The sequence below is a fragment of the Hemibagrus wyckioides genome, linkage group LG04 (assembly GCF_019097595.1).
Source record: "Hemibagrus wyckioides isolate EC202008001 linkage group LG04, SWU_Hwy_1.0, whole genome shotgun sequence".
Classification (NCBI taxonomy): Eukaryota; Metazoa; Chordata; class Actinopteri; order Siluriformes; family Bagridae; genus Hemibagrus; species Hemibagrus wyckioides.
In genome coordinates this window covers 11,507,191-11,522,524 of record NC_080713.1, presented here as the reverse complement: position 1 = coordinate 11,522,524, position 15,334 = coordinate 11,507,191, and the positions used below count along the sequence as shown (strand labels likewise).

At 36.1% G+C, this 15,334-nt stretch overlaps 1 protein-coding gene across 1 annotated transcript; it reads left to right on the top strand.

The window, feature by feature from the left end:
• The first annotated feature begins 5,247 nt into the window (after positions 1–5,247).
• On the top strand, positions 5,248–10,993 carry foxa3 (forkhead box A3). Its single transcript, XM_058388334.1, has 2 exons — positions 5,248–5,664; positions 7,009–10,993. Exons 1-2 carry the CDS (start codon positions 5,593–5,595, stop codon positions 8,194–8,196), a joined length of 1,260 nt encoding a protein of 419 aa, XP_058244317.1. The 5' UTR covers positions 5,248–5,592; the 3' UTR covers positions 8,197–10,993.
• Positions 10,994–15,334: the final 4,341 nt, after the last annotated feature.

Sequence of the window (15,334 nt, the reverse complement as noted above, 5' to 3'; positions counted from 1 at the left end):
TTCCAGTGAAAGGAACTCTGAATGCTTCAGCATACCAAGACATTTTGGACAATTCCATGCTCCCAACTTTGTGGGAACAGTTTGGAGCTGGCCCCTTCCTCTTCCAACATGACTGTGCACCAGTACACAAAGCAAGGTCCATAAAGACATGGATGACAGAGTCTGTTGTGGATGAACTTGACTGGCCTGCACAGAGTCCTGACCTCAACCCGATAGAACACCTTTGGGATGAATTAGAGCGGAGACTGAGAGCCAGGCCTTCTCGTCCAACATCAGTGTGTGACCTCACAAATGCGCTTCTGGAAGAATGGTCAAAAATTCCCATAAACACACTCCTAAACCTTGGGGACAGCCTTCTCAGAAGAGTTGAAGCTGTTATAGCTGCAAAGGGTGGACCGACGTCATATTGAACCCTATGGATTAGGAATGGGATGTCACTTAAGTTCATATGCGAGTCAAGGCAGGTGAGCGAATACTTTTGGCAATATAGTGTAGCTGATGATTATCCTAAGGTGTTCACTGGATATTTTATAAAAAAGTAAATCAGTAAAAAGGTCTTTAATGGCCATGTAGACCAGTGCTTCAGCAGTTCAGTCTAGCTCCTCTGTAAATATTCAAATACAATTAACTGAAAATGGACCTAGCTAAAATATAATGTTATATAACTGTATAGAAATACACAGATCAGGCATAACATTATGATCAGTGAGAGGTGACGTGAATAACACTGATTATCTCCTCATCATGGCACCTGTTAGTGGGTGGGATATATTAGGCAGAAAGTGAACATTTAGTCGATGTGTTAGAAGCAGGAAAAATGGGCAAGTGTAAGGATTTGAGCAAGTTTGACAAGGGCCAGATTGTGATGGCTAGACGACTGGATCAGAGCATCTCCAAAACTGCAGCGCCTGTGGGGTGTTCCCAGTCTGCAGTAGTCTATCATATGTGGTCCAAGGAACGAACAGTGGTGTACTGGTAACAGGGTCATGGGTGGCCAAGGCTCATTGATGCACATGAGGAGTAAAGGCTGGCCTGCGTGATCCGATCCAAACAGGGAGCAGCTGAAAGAAGAAGAACAACAACATTAATGGTTAGTGTTTTTATTTTAGCCTGTATGTGGTTCATTTTAGGCCAACCAAAAGATTGGATTATGACTATTTGACAGTCACTGAACCTTGCTGGATTTCCTTATCTCACCATCTCACTCTTTAGACCCTGTTGTGCCAGGATGTTGGCAAGTCTCCCCAGAACCAGCAATACCATTAGTACCCTCAGAAGCTATCATCCTCCCTAGTAGTAAAAGCCTGAAAACAGAAGAAATTATCATTATCTATTTCCAGAGTTTATTCCTGTAAATAATGACATCATAAGAATCGTATCCTTACATAATTTTTCACAACATTGATATTATATCGTCATATTGGTAACTGATAAGGTACCACAAAGATGACATGATAATGTGAAAAATACCACCATATTTGATAATTACATTTACATTACATGTGTCTGGTTTAATTCTGAACCCAGCCACATCCCCACTTTTTAAGGCCGGGACCACTTTTGCAACCAGGTAACTTTTTTATTTCCCTATTTTCCATAAAATGTTTTTGATTGTTTTGTTTTTTTTTGTTTGTTTGTTTGTTTATTTTTTCCCCTTAATTTAAATACACTGTAATTTCATATTGAGGGTGGGAAACATGATTTATCTTTGTTTCACAAAAAAGTGCCAAATTTTCAATGTTGTGCAGACTTTTTATATCCGTTGTGTGTGTGTGTGTGTGTGTGTGTGTGTGTGTGTGTATATATATATATATATATATATATATATATATGCTTATATATATATTGTGGGCGGCGGTGGCTCAAGTGGTTAAGGCTCTGGGTCATTGACCGGAAGATCAGGGGTTCAGCACCACCAAGTTGCCGCTGTTGGGCCCTTGAGCAATGCCCTTAACCCTCTCTGCTCCAGGGGCGCTGTATCATAGCTGACCATGTGCTCTGACCCCAACCTCCAAGGATGGGATATGCGAAGAAATGAATTTCACTGTGCTGTAATGTATATGTGACAAATAAAGGCAAATTATATATATAATACCACAGCCAGCCATTAGGCCTATAAATTAATGACCAACAAATTGCGTTATTGAATGTTGTCCACAATAAAAGTTAGTTTGGACCACAAGTTTTTTCACGTTCTTGTGCTATTCTTTATTGTTTTTGTATGTTATTAGACTCAGAAAACTCAAATCACTAAAACCAAATGAAATCAAGCATCCACAATACTCTTCAGTATAGCTTTCCAGTTTCACAACATGAAAGCTGTCTAACCATGATTTACTTTTCCTGTAACTATTATTAAAGCTTCATTGTTACTGAAAATTAATCAACACAGTATCATTGTATCACAATTATTGTAATCAGCCCTCATTCTTGGTTAAAATATAAATGACTCATTTATGTGTGACTGTGGCTGACAGTGCTCTGGCAACCAGGATTCCCCAGTGGCCACTCTAACTCAGACCAGCAACTCTCTAAGTCCACCATTTTGACTATAAGAGGTCAGCTGTAAACTCACTGATTGCCTATAACTGCTCTGTATCAGATTAGAGGGCTAATTTTGTTCTATAGATGGCGTTGGTACATTAACCAGCAGATAAAACCAGGTTTTTGTATAAACCCACGAGATTTAGAAAAGGGTGGTCGTTAGCGCAGCCCAATATACATATGTAAAACTTTGCTATTTAATTGCAGTGCTATATTTTCACTATATTCGTATAGGCGATCTCTCTTATAACTAAAAATCTGTTTTTGCTTTCACGTCATCTTTAGCAGAATTTAAATCACTGGCTGTTTATTCATTTTGTTATTTAGCCTATATTTGTTTTATAATCCGTATTTTATTTTTTATTTAACCCTTTTGCTTTTTCTGCTTTTTTACAGTTATATATTAAAGAATGTCATTTTTATTAATCCGACATATTGTGAAATACGCTATGTATTAGTCTAATGAGTTATTTTTTTATTTTAGGCATATGTGCTTCTTAATGATTTACTATTGTTTCGTGTGTGTGTGTGTGTGTGTGTGGCAGAGGAGAGCAGGTCTGGAAAAGTTTAATAAGAATAAAGTTAAGCGTGAGACTCTGGTGTGACTGATAAAAAAAAATCCTTTAAATCTCCCGCTTCCTCCATTAGTGTGACCCATTAGCGCTTTTGTTCACTAATTATTGAGGTGTTAATGAACGATGTGCCTAGACTGCAGGAAAGTGTGTGTGTGTGTGTGTGAGTGGGTGGGTGCCATTTGCGCATTCTCCCTGTTGGCATGCACTGCACTAGTGTGTCGAAATCATTTAATCCAACCTTTAAACTAGATATCGTCCGGAAAGTATTATTTCATAGCTTGCTTATTTATTTATTTATTTATTTATTTATTTATTTATTTATTTATTTATTTATCTATCCATCCATCCATCCATCCATCCATTCATTCATACATCCTTTTTTCTTCTACCCTGTCATTCTTGAGAGGAGTAAACAAAGTAAGAATTTCATTGTACTAGTACATAAATAAAGCTAGTATATAGTACATGAAAATAAAGCTCTTGAATCTTGAAACTTTAATCAATCCATCCATCCATCCACCCATTGATTTTCCACACCGCTTATCCTACACAGGGTCACGGGGAGTCATGAGCCTATACCAGGGGACTCGGGGCATAAGATTTACTTTTATTCACATAACACACATTTCCATTTATATTTCTGGTGTTTGGCAGACGTTCTTATCCAGAACGACGTACAAAAGTACTTTGCACACACACACACGATCCTCCTTTCTGGAAGGATGTGTTTTCCCCAGATTCAAAGTGTTAATCGCCCGTTCCATTAAATCCACATTACAGCCCTTTTTTTGCGAGCGGGTGTAAATTGTGTCCCACGGCGTGTGAGTGTGTGGACGTCAGTGTGTGTATGTGTATGCAAATCATAAAAAGGTCATATCTAACATTAAATGTTACATTAAGTCACATAAATCTAGACATGGGCCTATCATATGTATGCATGCTTTATGCACATAGAGACCCTGCTATACACCAGGTGCAGGAGACTTTGTGTGGCTCGCTCTTGCGCGCGCTCCCGCCCCCATTAATCCTGTCGGACCCCCCTGTGATCTTCTCCATTACACGACCATTCATTAAGCATTAGAGGAAACGCAATTGATATTCAGATGAATATCAGTCTGAGAGGACGCGGATGTGGATTCGCAGAGAGAGAGAGAGAGAGAGAGAGAGAGAGAGAGACCCGAACTTCATTCCGAATGAGCAAATGATTACTTAGTGAAAACATATAAATCTATCTATCTATCTATCTATCTATCTATCTATCTATCTATCTATCTATCTATCTATCTATCTATCTATCTATCTATCTATCTATCTATCTAAAATCTTTTCATTTTATTAACAGTTTATATACAATACGTCCTTGTACAGCTTTAAAGTTTTGAAGGCTACTTGTCCGGGTTTCTCAAATAATTATTTCAATATTTGTTTTTATATCTGCTTTCTTATGTCTTCAGCATTGTTCGGTTCATCAAAAATTATAAAATTAAAATGTAATTGGCTGTTGTATTGATGAGATTTAAGCTTAAGGATAAACAAAACCTTAATAACCTTGTTCATAACCTATAATCGACTTATACATATAAATGTGTGTTAAATTGGCTGATAAAAACGGAAAAAGATTTATAATTCCATGCAAAAAAAAACAAGTTTGTATAAATAAATAAATAAACAAGCAAATAAATAAATAAATAAATAAATAAATAAATAAATAAATGTCTCTTTGTTTGCTCATGTAAAGTTAGATGGATGTAATCTTTCCTAAGCATATTAAACTGAACTTTAGTAAAAATTCATATTTTGCTTTTTTGCATTGTTATGATCACCAGTCGTAATCCCAGTCTTTGTGGTTCTTTTTTCTTAATACACTCCGTGCCAAAAACTAAGCAGTATTATTTTTGCATTATTTTAAATTTTCAGCAGAATAATGTTTTCAAAAGTTGATTGGAACTTTAATTTCAAGGTCTGGTGCCAATATACAGGTCAGCAGGGGGCAAAATGGATTCGTCCTGAAGCTTGGAAACCCGGAAGGAGGAGGAATGAAAGGTAATATTTAAAACGAGGCGTTGATGGGGCGTGGCCTTCTTTTTTATACCTGAGCTTAAAGCCGGCTGAACTTTTAACTCAACACACACTCTCTGAGACACAGTCCCTCAGCGGCAGCACGGTGCGCGCGCTGCTCCACAGCTGGACGCGCCGTTTCCCTCTTATTTTTCTTCTTCTTGGTCTGGATTTACTCTTAAATATTTCATGGATGAACTGAAGAGTTTCTGACAACGAGCCCGAGAGAGATATAACTATATAAACATATCCAAGTTACAGCAGCAGTCAGTATTTTGAGACAGTTATTGATATTTTGGGGAGTTCGTGGTATTTGGATATTTTCTCCTGATTATCGAATCGGAACCTGACCTTTTTGAGACCCAAGACATTTTTATAAAAACGAAATTTTACATCATCTATATTTTTCTTTGGGATGTTGAGCTCCGTGAAAATGGAAAGTCATGAAATACCGGAGTGGAGCGGATTTTACAGTGAGGCCAGTGAGGTAAATCACACACACACACACACACACACACACACACACGCACATTGAAGACTGGTAAAAACGAATACTATTCCTACTTATCGAAGGTAAAACTAATGTTAATTCAATCAGCACATTTTTTTATTAGGCTATTAAAAATGAAGTCGCACTCGCACTTAAAAAGCAGTATCGAGTTATGTTAAATAAATGATTTTAATTCAGCCTTGTTGTGATAAATATATAAAATAGTACTGTAATAAAACCGCGCTGTTTTCACAAAAAGTTTGTCTCAATTAGCCAAAAAATAAATAAAAATAATAATAATAATAAGCCGGATTTAAACTGAACACATGAGATCCTTTAAAACTAGCTGTTAATAAAAGTGTAGATATTAAATTTGCCTTTAAGATTAAATACTCCTAGTCTTGAGTCATTATTAAAATATACAGTTTTCTAAAACAGAATTGAATATGCATAATTAGTGGAAGTTTTCAACTTTAAATAATTCCTAAACGGATTTCACTTCACAAGGAGTTTTATTTGTAGCGAACAATCTCTACGTATATATTTAATATTTAGTAAATAAAACTTTTTTTTAAGGAATAATATGAATTAGCCTATTGTAATCATTATTCATTTCAGAATTCATAGATTAAATCAAGTAAACCGTAGGAAAAATGTATCTAAATGTTGTAGCTTCACCCTGCCAATTTAACACAAAATATTATTACAGTGATTATTATAAGTAAAGTGATTTTATTTTTGCGCTTTATTTTCGACGTTTTGTTTGAATTAAAATGAAACACTCTCCAAATTGCTTTACGATCAACCAAAATAAGTAGAATTATCGGCACAATAGTTTAGATGGATTTAACTCCCCACGGACAAAGTCAATTAAATAAAAAAAAAAACAGATTTTTAGACTACGATTTCAAATCAGAATAAATAAACTACATGCATGTTTTTGTCTTTTACCTGTTCCTTTTTAGACATGACATGCAGAGACATAATAACCCATTGCAATTTAAGTGCAACAAACAGCTTTTTGAAAAGTATTATGAAACCATTTCTATAATCTATCAGATTAAATCAATATGTAAGTAGTTTGCAGTGACTTTATTATTATTTTTTTTTAAAGATATAACGCTAACAATTGGTCAAAAGGCAGTGTAATGTTCATTTGAATGTAATATTTCTACTCTTTTCAAAGTGGCCTGCATTTATTCATAGATTTAGTAACACATATTTCAATGATAATGTAATGTAATAAAAGTGTACCTGAAGAGTGTTTTATTAAATCTTATTAAATGAACTGGTGAAAAATTCAGTTCAACTAAACCAAAGTGTAATTCTTCTTTTCTCCAGATGTATTCCTCTGCAAGCGCCATGAATTCTGTGAGTAGTTACATCAACCTGAACCCGGCTGGCTCGAGTGCCAGCATGAACATGGGATACGGAAACCCAGGTCTGAACGCCATGGGCGGAGCGGCCAATCACATGAACCTGGGCACATCTTTAAACACAAGCCCATTAACCCAATTAAGCCCTTCATCTACATCCTTGGCTCCACTTTCACACTACCAAAGCATGAATCAGCCGATCTCTCAGCTCAGTTATCCATCTCCACCAGCACTGAACCGTGCTAAAGAAGTGCCCAAGCCATATCGTCGGTCTCTGACTCACGCCAAGCCACCATACTCATACATCTCACTGATCACAATGGCGATCCAACAGTCAACCAGCAAGATGCTAACTCTGAATGAGATCTACCAGTGGATCATGGATCTCTTCCCATACTACCGTGAGAACCAACAGCGCTGGCAGAATTCAATCCGCCACTCACTCTCTTTCAATGACTGCTTCGTTAAAGTTGCTCGTTCGCCTGATAAACCTGGGAAAGGTTCTTACTGGGCACTGCATCCCAACTCAGGCAACATGTTCGAGAATGGATGCTACCTGAGGCGCCAGAAGCGCTTTAAAATCGATGATAAGCCAGGAAAGAAGGGCAGGGGAAAGTCTCAGGATGGTGTAAATTCTAAACATGGGAACAGTGATGGTGTACAGGAGGACAGAAGCCCTGCTACAGGTTCATCTGACGGTGCCGATTCAGCCCAGTCTGATGTTTCTCATCCTGGCTCTGCAACTGAAGAGCAGCAAATGGGTCTAGCACCGCTTGAGGGTCCACCTCAAAGCTCTATTCCATCCTCAATGCCCCCTTCAGGATCTCACCTGCATTCCGAGGGCATGAACACAAGTCCTCATCTGCTCTCCAATCCCATCCAGCATCATCACCTGGATTTGCAGAATGACCCGCTCAAGTCCATGGACCCTCAGTACAACTTCAACCACCCGTTTTCCATCACCAACCTCATGTCTAATGAGCAGAAAATGGAGCTCAAGTCATATCAAGATCATGTCATGGCCTACAATGGCTATGCTGCTTCTTCACCTGTAGCCGCCAAACAGATTTATGACAGCGCTGGTCCCTCAAGCATCGACTCAGGTGCCTATTACCAGACCCTCTACAGCAGGTCTGTGCTTAATGCTTCCTAGAGAGGCGTTTTCCAAAGATTTTTGTTTTGGACAAATCAGGTTGTAAGAAAACCTATGATTGGCAGCAGGCCTTCAAGACAACAGGAACAGGACAATTATTTCTCTGTCTCTGGCTACACATGTTGAAATTCATAGGAATGTCATTGGATTAGATTAAAAAAAAAGTACACGTGTACAAGTGCTTACCCTGCCCCTCACTCTAAACTTAAAAACAAAAAACATTTTAAACTTCCACACCAGCTGGATTATAAAGACAACTTGTGAAAGGGGACTTTATAAACTCCTCAAACTCCTTAGTCAAAGGTAGTCAATCAGTCAAGACATGTTTGGAGTCTTAAGTTTGCTTCTTTATATTTGCATTGGAGCTAGAGGTCTAACAAACCTAACATTTAAGCGAAGTTTATAGCCTCCAGTTTAGCAGAATATAAGCTTCATGTCATGTCTATTTCTTCCTCAGCACAGTTCGATATCACTCCACATGAGCATCAGACTCTGGTGGAAGGTATCGGCTACAGCTTGAATGTGGAGATATATGTTAGAAGATATATTGTTCAAGTTATTTGTATACTTAGTGTTTTAATACAGTTTCATTCTGTCTCTTTTAAAAATGTTTACGTACAAATGGTGTTACTGAGCCAAACAAGGTCTTAAGGTCTATCTATTGAGTGCCATACTGGTAACGTTAAAACAAGTCTTGGCTGATCAACTATATTTGTGGCAGGGGGATAACTGTACATTACATTCTTGACCAAATTGTACTTTTAATTGGGGTGAACATACAGAATCTGATATACCAAAAACACCCACCTCCACACATAGGCCAGTCTGATGAACCTACACACAAATCGATTTTTTTAAACCTTTGGCCTTTTTAATGCCAGGGCCTAAAAAGGAGGAGGAGATACAAATGCGAAATGTGTATATACACTGTCTGTGGCAAAAAGGGAAAAGCCATTTATTTATGAAGGGAAGAAATTAATATATCTTATTTTGCTTTTTTGTGTTTTGGGATTATTATGGGTTGTATATTTTGTGTGAATGTGCGTGTGTGTGTGTGTGTGTGTGTGTGTGTGTAAGTAAACCTATGTTGCTACAGTACAGTCTCATGTTACAGCATAGCGTGGCGTTCCTGTTAGCATAAAGTGCGCAAACGTGTAATGTTGCATTGCTACATGTGTAATGACTTTTTTTAAAAAAAAAATATGCCAAAAGTTTTTAAGTCTATGCTTTTAAACAAACTGTGGTAAACATTTTGGCTCAAAGCCCTTTTCCAGTAATTAAACTCAGTCTTAATAAGAAGAAAAGAATTGTTCTGTTATCATTTGTGTGCCAGACCAAAGATTTACTGGTTAGAAAGTGCTAGCCATGTGCCGAAATTACATTTAAATTTCACATTAATTACCTGTGCTTTAATCCAAATTTGCAATATTCTTACAACAACAGACCTTATTTATTTTAAGTTAAGTTTAATGTGATCAATTTTTTTTTTTAAATTGTTTATAGGAGCATTTATGCAACAAAATGTGGTATAAAAATCCAATTTGAGAAGTACATGTACGGATTACATAGTCAAGTTTAAAAAGCTTATTTATTTTTAATTACACAGAAATTTCATGAAATAAATTGGAATCTCATATTAATAAAGAAAGATAAAAAAACACTAATTGATGAGGCATTCAAATTACACAAAAATAAATGGCAATTTTTAAAAAAAGGAGCATATGTTAAACCAGTTAGCTGCAATGGCTGAGCTGCTTTACTGGAAACAGTACACACGACCATTTTGTCATTTTTAGCTCTCTGGGAGTTTTGTCATGTACGTGTAAAGAAAATCATGGTTATTGAGTTAAACTAAAAATCTGGTGGGAATGAAAGCCTTAACAAAACTTTACTAAACAAATGAATAATAAAAATGAATAGAGTAATGCACTATTTAGTATTCAGCTTCATTATAGCAAACTGTGCATGTAATGTTCATTTACTTGCTAGCTTCTCAGCTCAAACCTATTTGAGTTTTTAACTTAAATCAGTTTATATAACAAGATGACTAACATTGCTGACTAACTAACGCCAGCCAGCAAACTACAAATACAGCCGATCAGGTCATAACACATTTGGCATCTAGATGCACCTATGTTGAGCAATGTCTTGTGATATTTTAATAGCTGCTGATCCTAACAGGAAAGAACATGTAAACATTAGTTGAGACAGAAAGCTAACTCCCAACTGTAAACATATTCCTGAGCTGGAAGCTGTTAAAGAGCTAGCAAGTTAAATTGTAAGACAAATAGTTAAATATAACCACAGGAATTCTGGCAATGTATAAAAACATGTACTGTTAAGTGTTAATTCCTGTTGAACTGAGTTAGAAATGCTTGCAAAGAGCGGTGAACTTCATTTACACACAGTACTTTGCACTAGTGACCCCCTTGTTAAGGGAGGGGGTACAGTCAATTTGTTACTACAAAGCCTTGCAACTACTTTATTTCACACAAAAGAGGCAAATCCAATTGATGACATCATGCTAACGTGTCACTCGTTGATCATCTCAGACTTTTAACAAGTTTTTTTTTCTCTTTTTCTTTTCTGTCGTGTCAAAATAAACGGTTTGGAGTGAGGAAAAACATTTCAGGTCAGAAATGTGTTATTGTTGTGTTATTGTTTATTTAAACTGTTTGCTTTCAGTCCTCAAAGAGAAATGCATTAATATATGTGTATATATTATATATTGGCACGAAAGGTTGTTATATGGTATATTTTGTGTTCTTTTCTTATTAAAAGACAAAATTCTGGGGGATTTTGTTGAGTTTCTCTGCTTATTTTAACATATGCTTCATTTATTCAGGTTTCCTCAGATCACAGTCGAAAAACACACTTACACGCTCAGTTGTTCCGAGTCCTCTGCCCATTTGGTCATATTATACAAATATTAAACATGATATTTAATGCGCATTTAAATAATAGCTGTCATGAAAACTAAAGTTATACATATTAGACCTCATAAATTAGAATATTTATTTATTCATAAAGCAGTATTAACATGCAAAATACTTTATTTTCTAAAATGTTGTTTTGTGAAGACCAGGGTAACTGCTCACAAAGACTGAACAGATTAAATGTCATCATATTCAGTCTTTATAAGATTGCTGTGAACTCCTGATACAGTCTCCAAGCAAAATGATAGCATTTAACTAAATATCAATTTCCTCAAACTGGATAGAAACGCAAGAAATCATGCTAGATTCCTTAAATAAACTTAGCGAGCTACACACACACACACACAGGCACACACACACACACACACTAGCACTCTTATATGAGTGAAAAGGACCACAGTTTCCTCAGAGAAACAGATGTAGTCTTATAACAGCATGTATGTGGTTTTTCAAGGTCACATGGTAATAAAGTTTCTGAATGAGAAAAACTTTACTGTTGCTCAAGCAATGTACATGAGATCCTTCTGACATACAAATATGGGCAAAATCATAAGAATTATATTGTACTGTTGTACAAACTATACTGTTTGGGTTATTATGGGAAGTAAAGATTACAGCACATTGTGTCATTCCAGTTTTTATGAAGTGCGCAAACACACACTGGTGTATGACTTGCATTCATTTTTAAGCCACACATTTAACTGACCAGCAGAGCCTCCACTAAACATCTCTTTTACAGAATTTGTGGTTGAGCTGGACAGCTCAAGACTGAATTAGGCTGTGTACAATGTGTGTATACATTCAGAATCTGCAATAGTAATTAATTCATATTTGCATCTTACCCCAGTGCATGTACAAATTTACATTCATGCTTATAATCATAATTAAATATAAACCATATATAAGAGAAATGACAACACCAAGCAGGTTAAACATATCCCATCAGAAAACTACACAAAAAGAACTATGACATACTAATAAAGCTTTAAATCTTAAAGTAAAATGCATAAAAAGAAATACAAAAGTCACTCCATGATTGTTTTTTGTGATTGTTGTGACCCAAATGCTTGATTTTGCTGAGAAGTTTTTAATGCAACTTTGAGGTTTTTTTGTGATTTTCTGACAATGTATGTAGCTACTTTCGATGATAGCTGTACTATTGTTTGACGGACATAAATCAAAGAGGGGTTTGGCACTCACATGACACATCTTGGCTCAAATCTGTGATTAATTTTCAACCATTTCAAACTCTTCCAAAGATCACAGTGTTAATCACAAAATCATAGTATCCTGGATAGACTGATACAAGAGGTGAAATAAAATAGCTTAGAAGCAACTTTATACCTTCACCAAGACAATGCAAGGATCCTGATTCTATAACTCACTGTTACAGGGCACCTAGACACCAGACCAGAGAGGCTTGATTGGTTTATATTAATAATAGTAAACTTTGTTATGTTGTAGGGACTTCATTATATTTTGTCTTACCTGTCAAGCTATGAGTTTACCTGACTAGTCAGCATATTGTGCACAATGTACAGTGTATAAGGCATGAATTGATGCAGTAAACATATACAAATGTAACATTATCATAATAATGCTGTTTCATTTTTAATCTAGTTTTCTTGTGAATACTGCTAGACCATTACCACAAGTTTTGGAAAATTAAAAACGTGTGGTTACACAGATATGGTCTATATAATTAGCATTTATTTTATATATTAAGAACTTCCTGGTTCTTCAGTGATTAATCAACAATTTGATTGGGTGTGATATAGAGGCTGTTTTGCTTCTTTATGCAATATAGAATATAATAAATATAGAATATACTATAACTGTTAATTACAAGTTATAAAGGAACCCATATTTTTAATATTTATGGCAAATATATAATTATTTCCTGTGCTGAGCTATTCTAATTTTTCTAGCCAAATTTCTGTTGTTCTTTGCGATGATAAAATATTCCTTGTACAGGAATTGATGGTCTGTTCATTAATCTTCAGTAACTGTTATATCCTGGTCAGGGTGTGGTGAATCCGGAGCCTGTACTGGGAATATTGGGCCTGAGGCACCATGCACACACACATTTACAAACTAGTTCACACCTAAAGGGAATTTTAAGGTAGCAAATTCACCTAGTAGCATGTTATAATATTTTGGGATTGCAGACATGGGGAGACTCCACACAGAGAGTAACCTGAGCTGTGGACCTTGGTTCTATGAAGTGGCACCACTATTTGCTTGAGGTGGTTTGTTATTTATGTATTAAGTATTAATACAGCAATTTATTCTGAATTTTGTGCGTATCATTCTCTGTACTTTGCAAATGAGAAATTTTGTATTGGTTACATGTTGCCAAAAATGAATATTAAGTCTTATAAGAATTTTATGTCTTCATTTGCTTTATCATAGTTTTATGTAACAGTAGACAATATTGCAAGTTATGTATCATAACAATCCTAATAAAATAGCAACTAATTAAATTGGCAGAATGATTCAATAAATGCTCAGGTTACTGCCATTGTGGAGTTTCAGTTCATCCTTCCTGTGCTCCTCAGGCTTTCTCCAACCTACCTAAAACATTGGATGGACTGGCATTCTATCCATGTTATTCCAGCCTCACACCCGTTGTTCCCTGATCAGGCTGCGGATCCACTACAATATTAACTTTTATCATTATGTGACCATTTTTATACACTATATCGCCAAAGGTTTTGGGACACCCCTCCAAATGATTGAATTCAAGTGTTGTTGGTGTGGAGTTTGGTGTGGAGGAACTTGACTGCACAGAGTCCTGACCTCAACCTGATAGAACACCTTTGGGATGAATTAGAGCTGAGACTGTGAGCCAGGCCTTTTCATCCAACATCAGTGCCTGACCTCACAAATGCGCTTCTAGAGGAATGGTCAAAAATTCCCATAAACACACTCCTATATGTTGTGGAAAGTCTTCCCAGAAGAGATGAAGCTTTTATAGCTGCAAGGGTGGGCCAACTCCATATTACATTCATGTGCATGTAAAAGCAAACGTCCCAAAACTTTTGGCAGTGTAGTGTATATTACCTACTCTTCAGAACATCACTTAATGCTTTATTCATTCTGCTGAGCAAAATCTACAACTTCCTTTCTAAAATCTTAAATCTAAAACAGGTCCTCCATAGTCAAGATAGTCACAAAGTTATTGTGAAGATGGTGTATATTGAGCTTATCCCTATGAGTGCTAGCTGCCTCCCTATTATATATGTAATATCTAGCTATTTATTACAGTTAGCTGTAATTTATATCGAATAAGTCTGCAATGAATAATGAATTCATTTCATTATATAGGTTTAACGGTATGATCTTGTAAGTAATCTTTGTAACCATTTGGGCGATTCAATATTTTATATATTTTATATCAATATTTCAATATTTTATACCATTTTATACCATTGGGTGATTCAATATTTTATATCAATATTTTATATCAGCCATGTCTTATTGTTAGATTATGAGTGAATTATGCACATTTGATAATAAAGTAAGTATTTTGAAGATTTTTTCTTCGTACAGGTGGCTATATTTAGCTAGATATGAACTGTTCTGGTTATTTCTCTGTACTGTCAAAGTTGATAAGGCCAGCATTACACTGATAGGGTTTCCAGAGAAACATAAAAAGATGAAGGGCCCACCTCACCTGTTGTCTTATCGGCACCATAACTCAGTTACCCTGGAAAATAAACACATCCTTTCATAAAGAAAGAATGAAAGACCTAAAAATACAGATGTGATTACATACTCAGAGTGTGAAATCTAAAATGGTAAAATTGGCACGATGCAGTATTGATACTCATTCCTTTTCCATTACTGGGATTTAGTTTTGTACATTAATAGTTTATTCAGAATTACTCCCTGCCATCTTGATAAATATAACTAGCTAATGAACTATCCCTAGCTAGCAGGCTACATTGGCTGTGTCTCAAATCATGCTCTATGCCTTCACACTTTACATTAAGTACTTGACTATCTCCCACCTAGATATTTGTAATTTTATAATAAACATAATTGACAGCTAAGAGAGAGAGAGAGAGAGAGAGAGACAGAGAGAGAGAGAGAGAGAGAGAGAGAGAGAGAGACTGGTAGACAAACACACTGGAATAGAGAGAGATTATTAGACTGTCATATGGAAAGACAGAAAGAGGGACAGACTTTTCTCCTACTCC

Coding starts and splice junctions, on each gene's coding strand:
- foxa3 (XM_058388334.1), top strand. CDS start 5,593: ATGTTGAGCTCCGTGAAAATGGAAAGTCATGAAATACCGGAGTGGAGC. Junction 5,665..7,008: donor TTTACAGTGAGGCCAGTGAG/GTAAATCACACA, acceptor TCTTTTCTCCAG/ATGTATTCCTCTGCAAGCGC.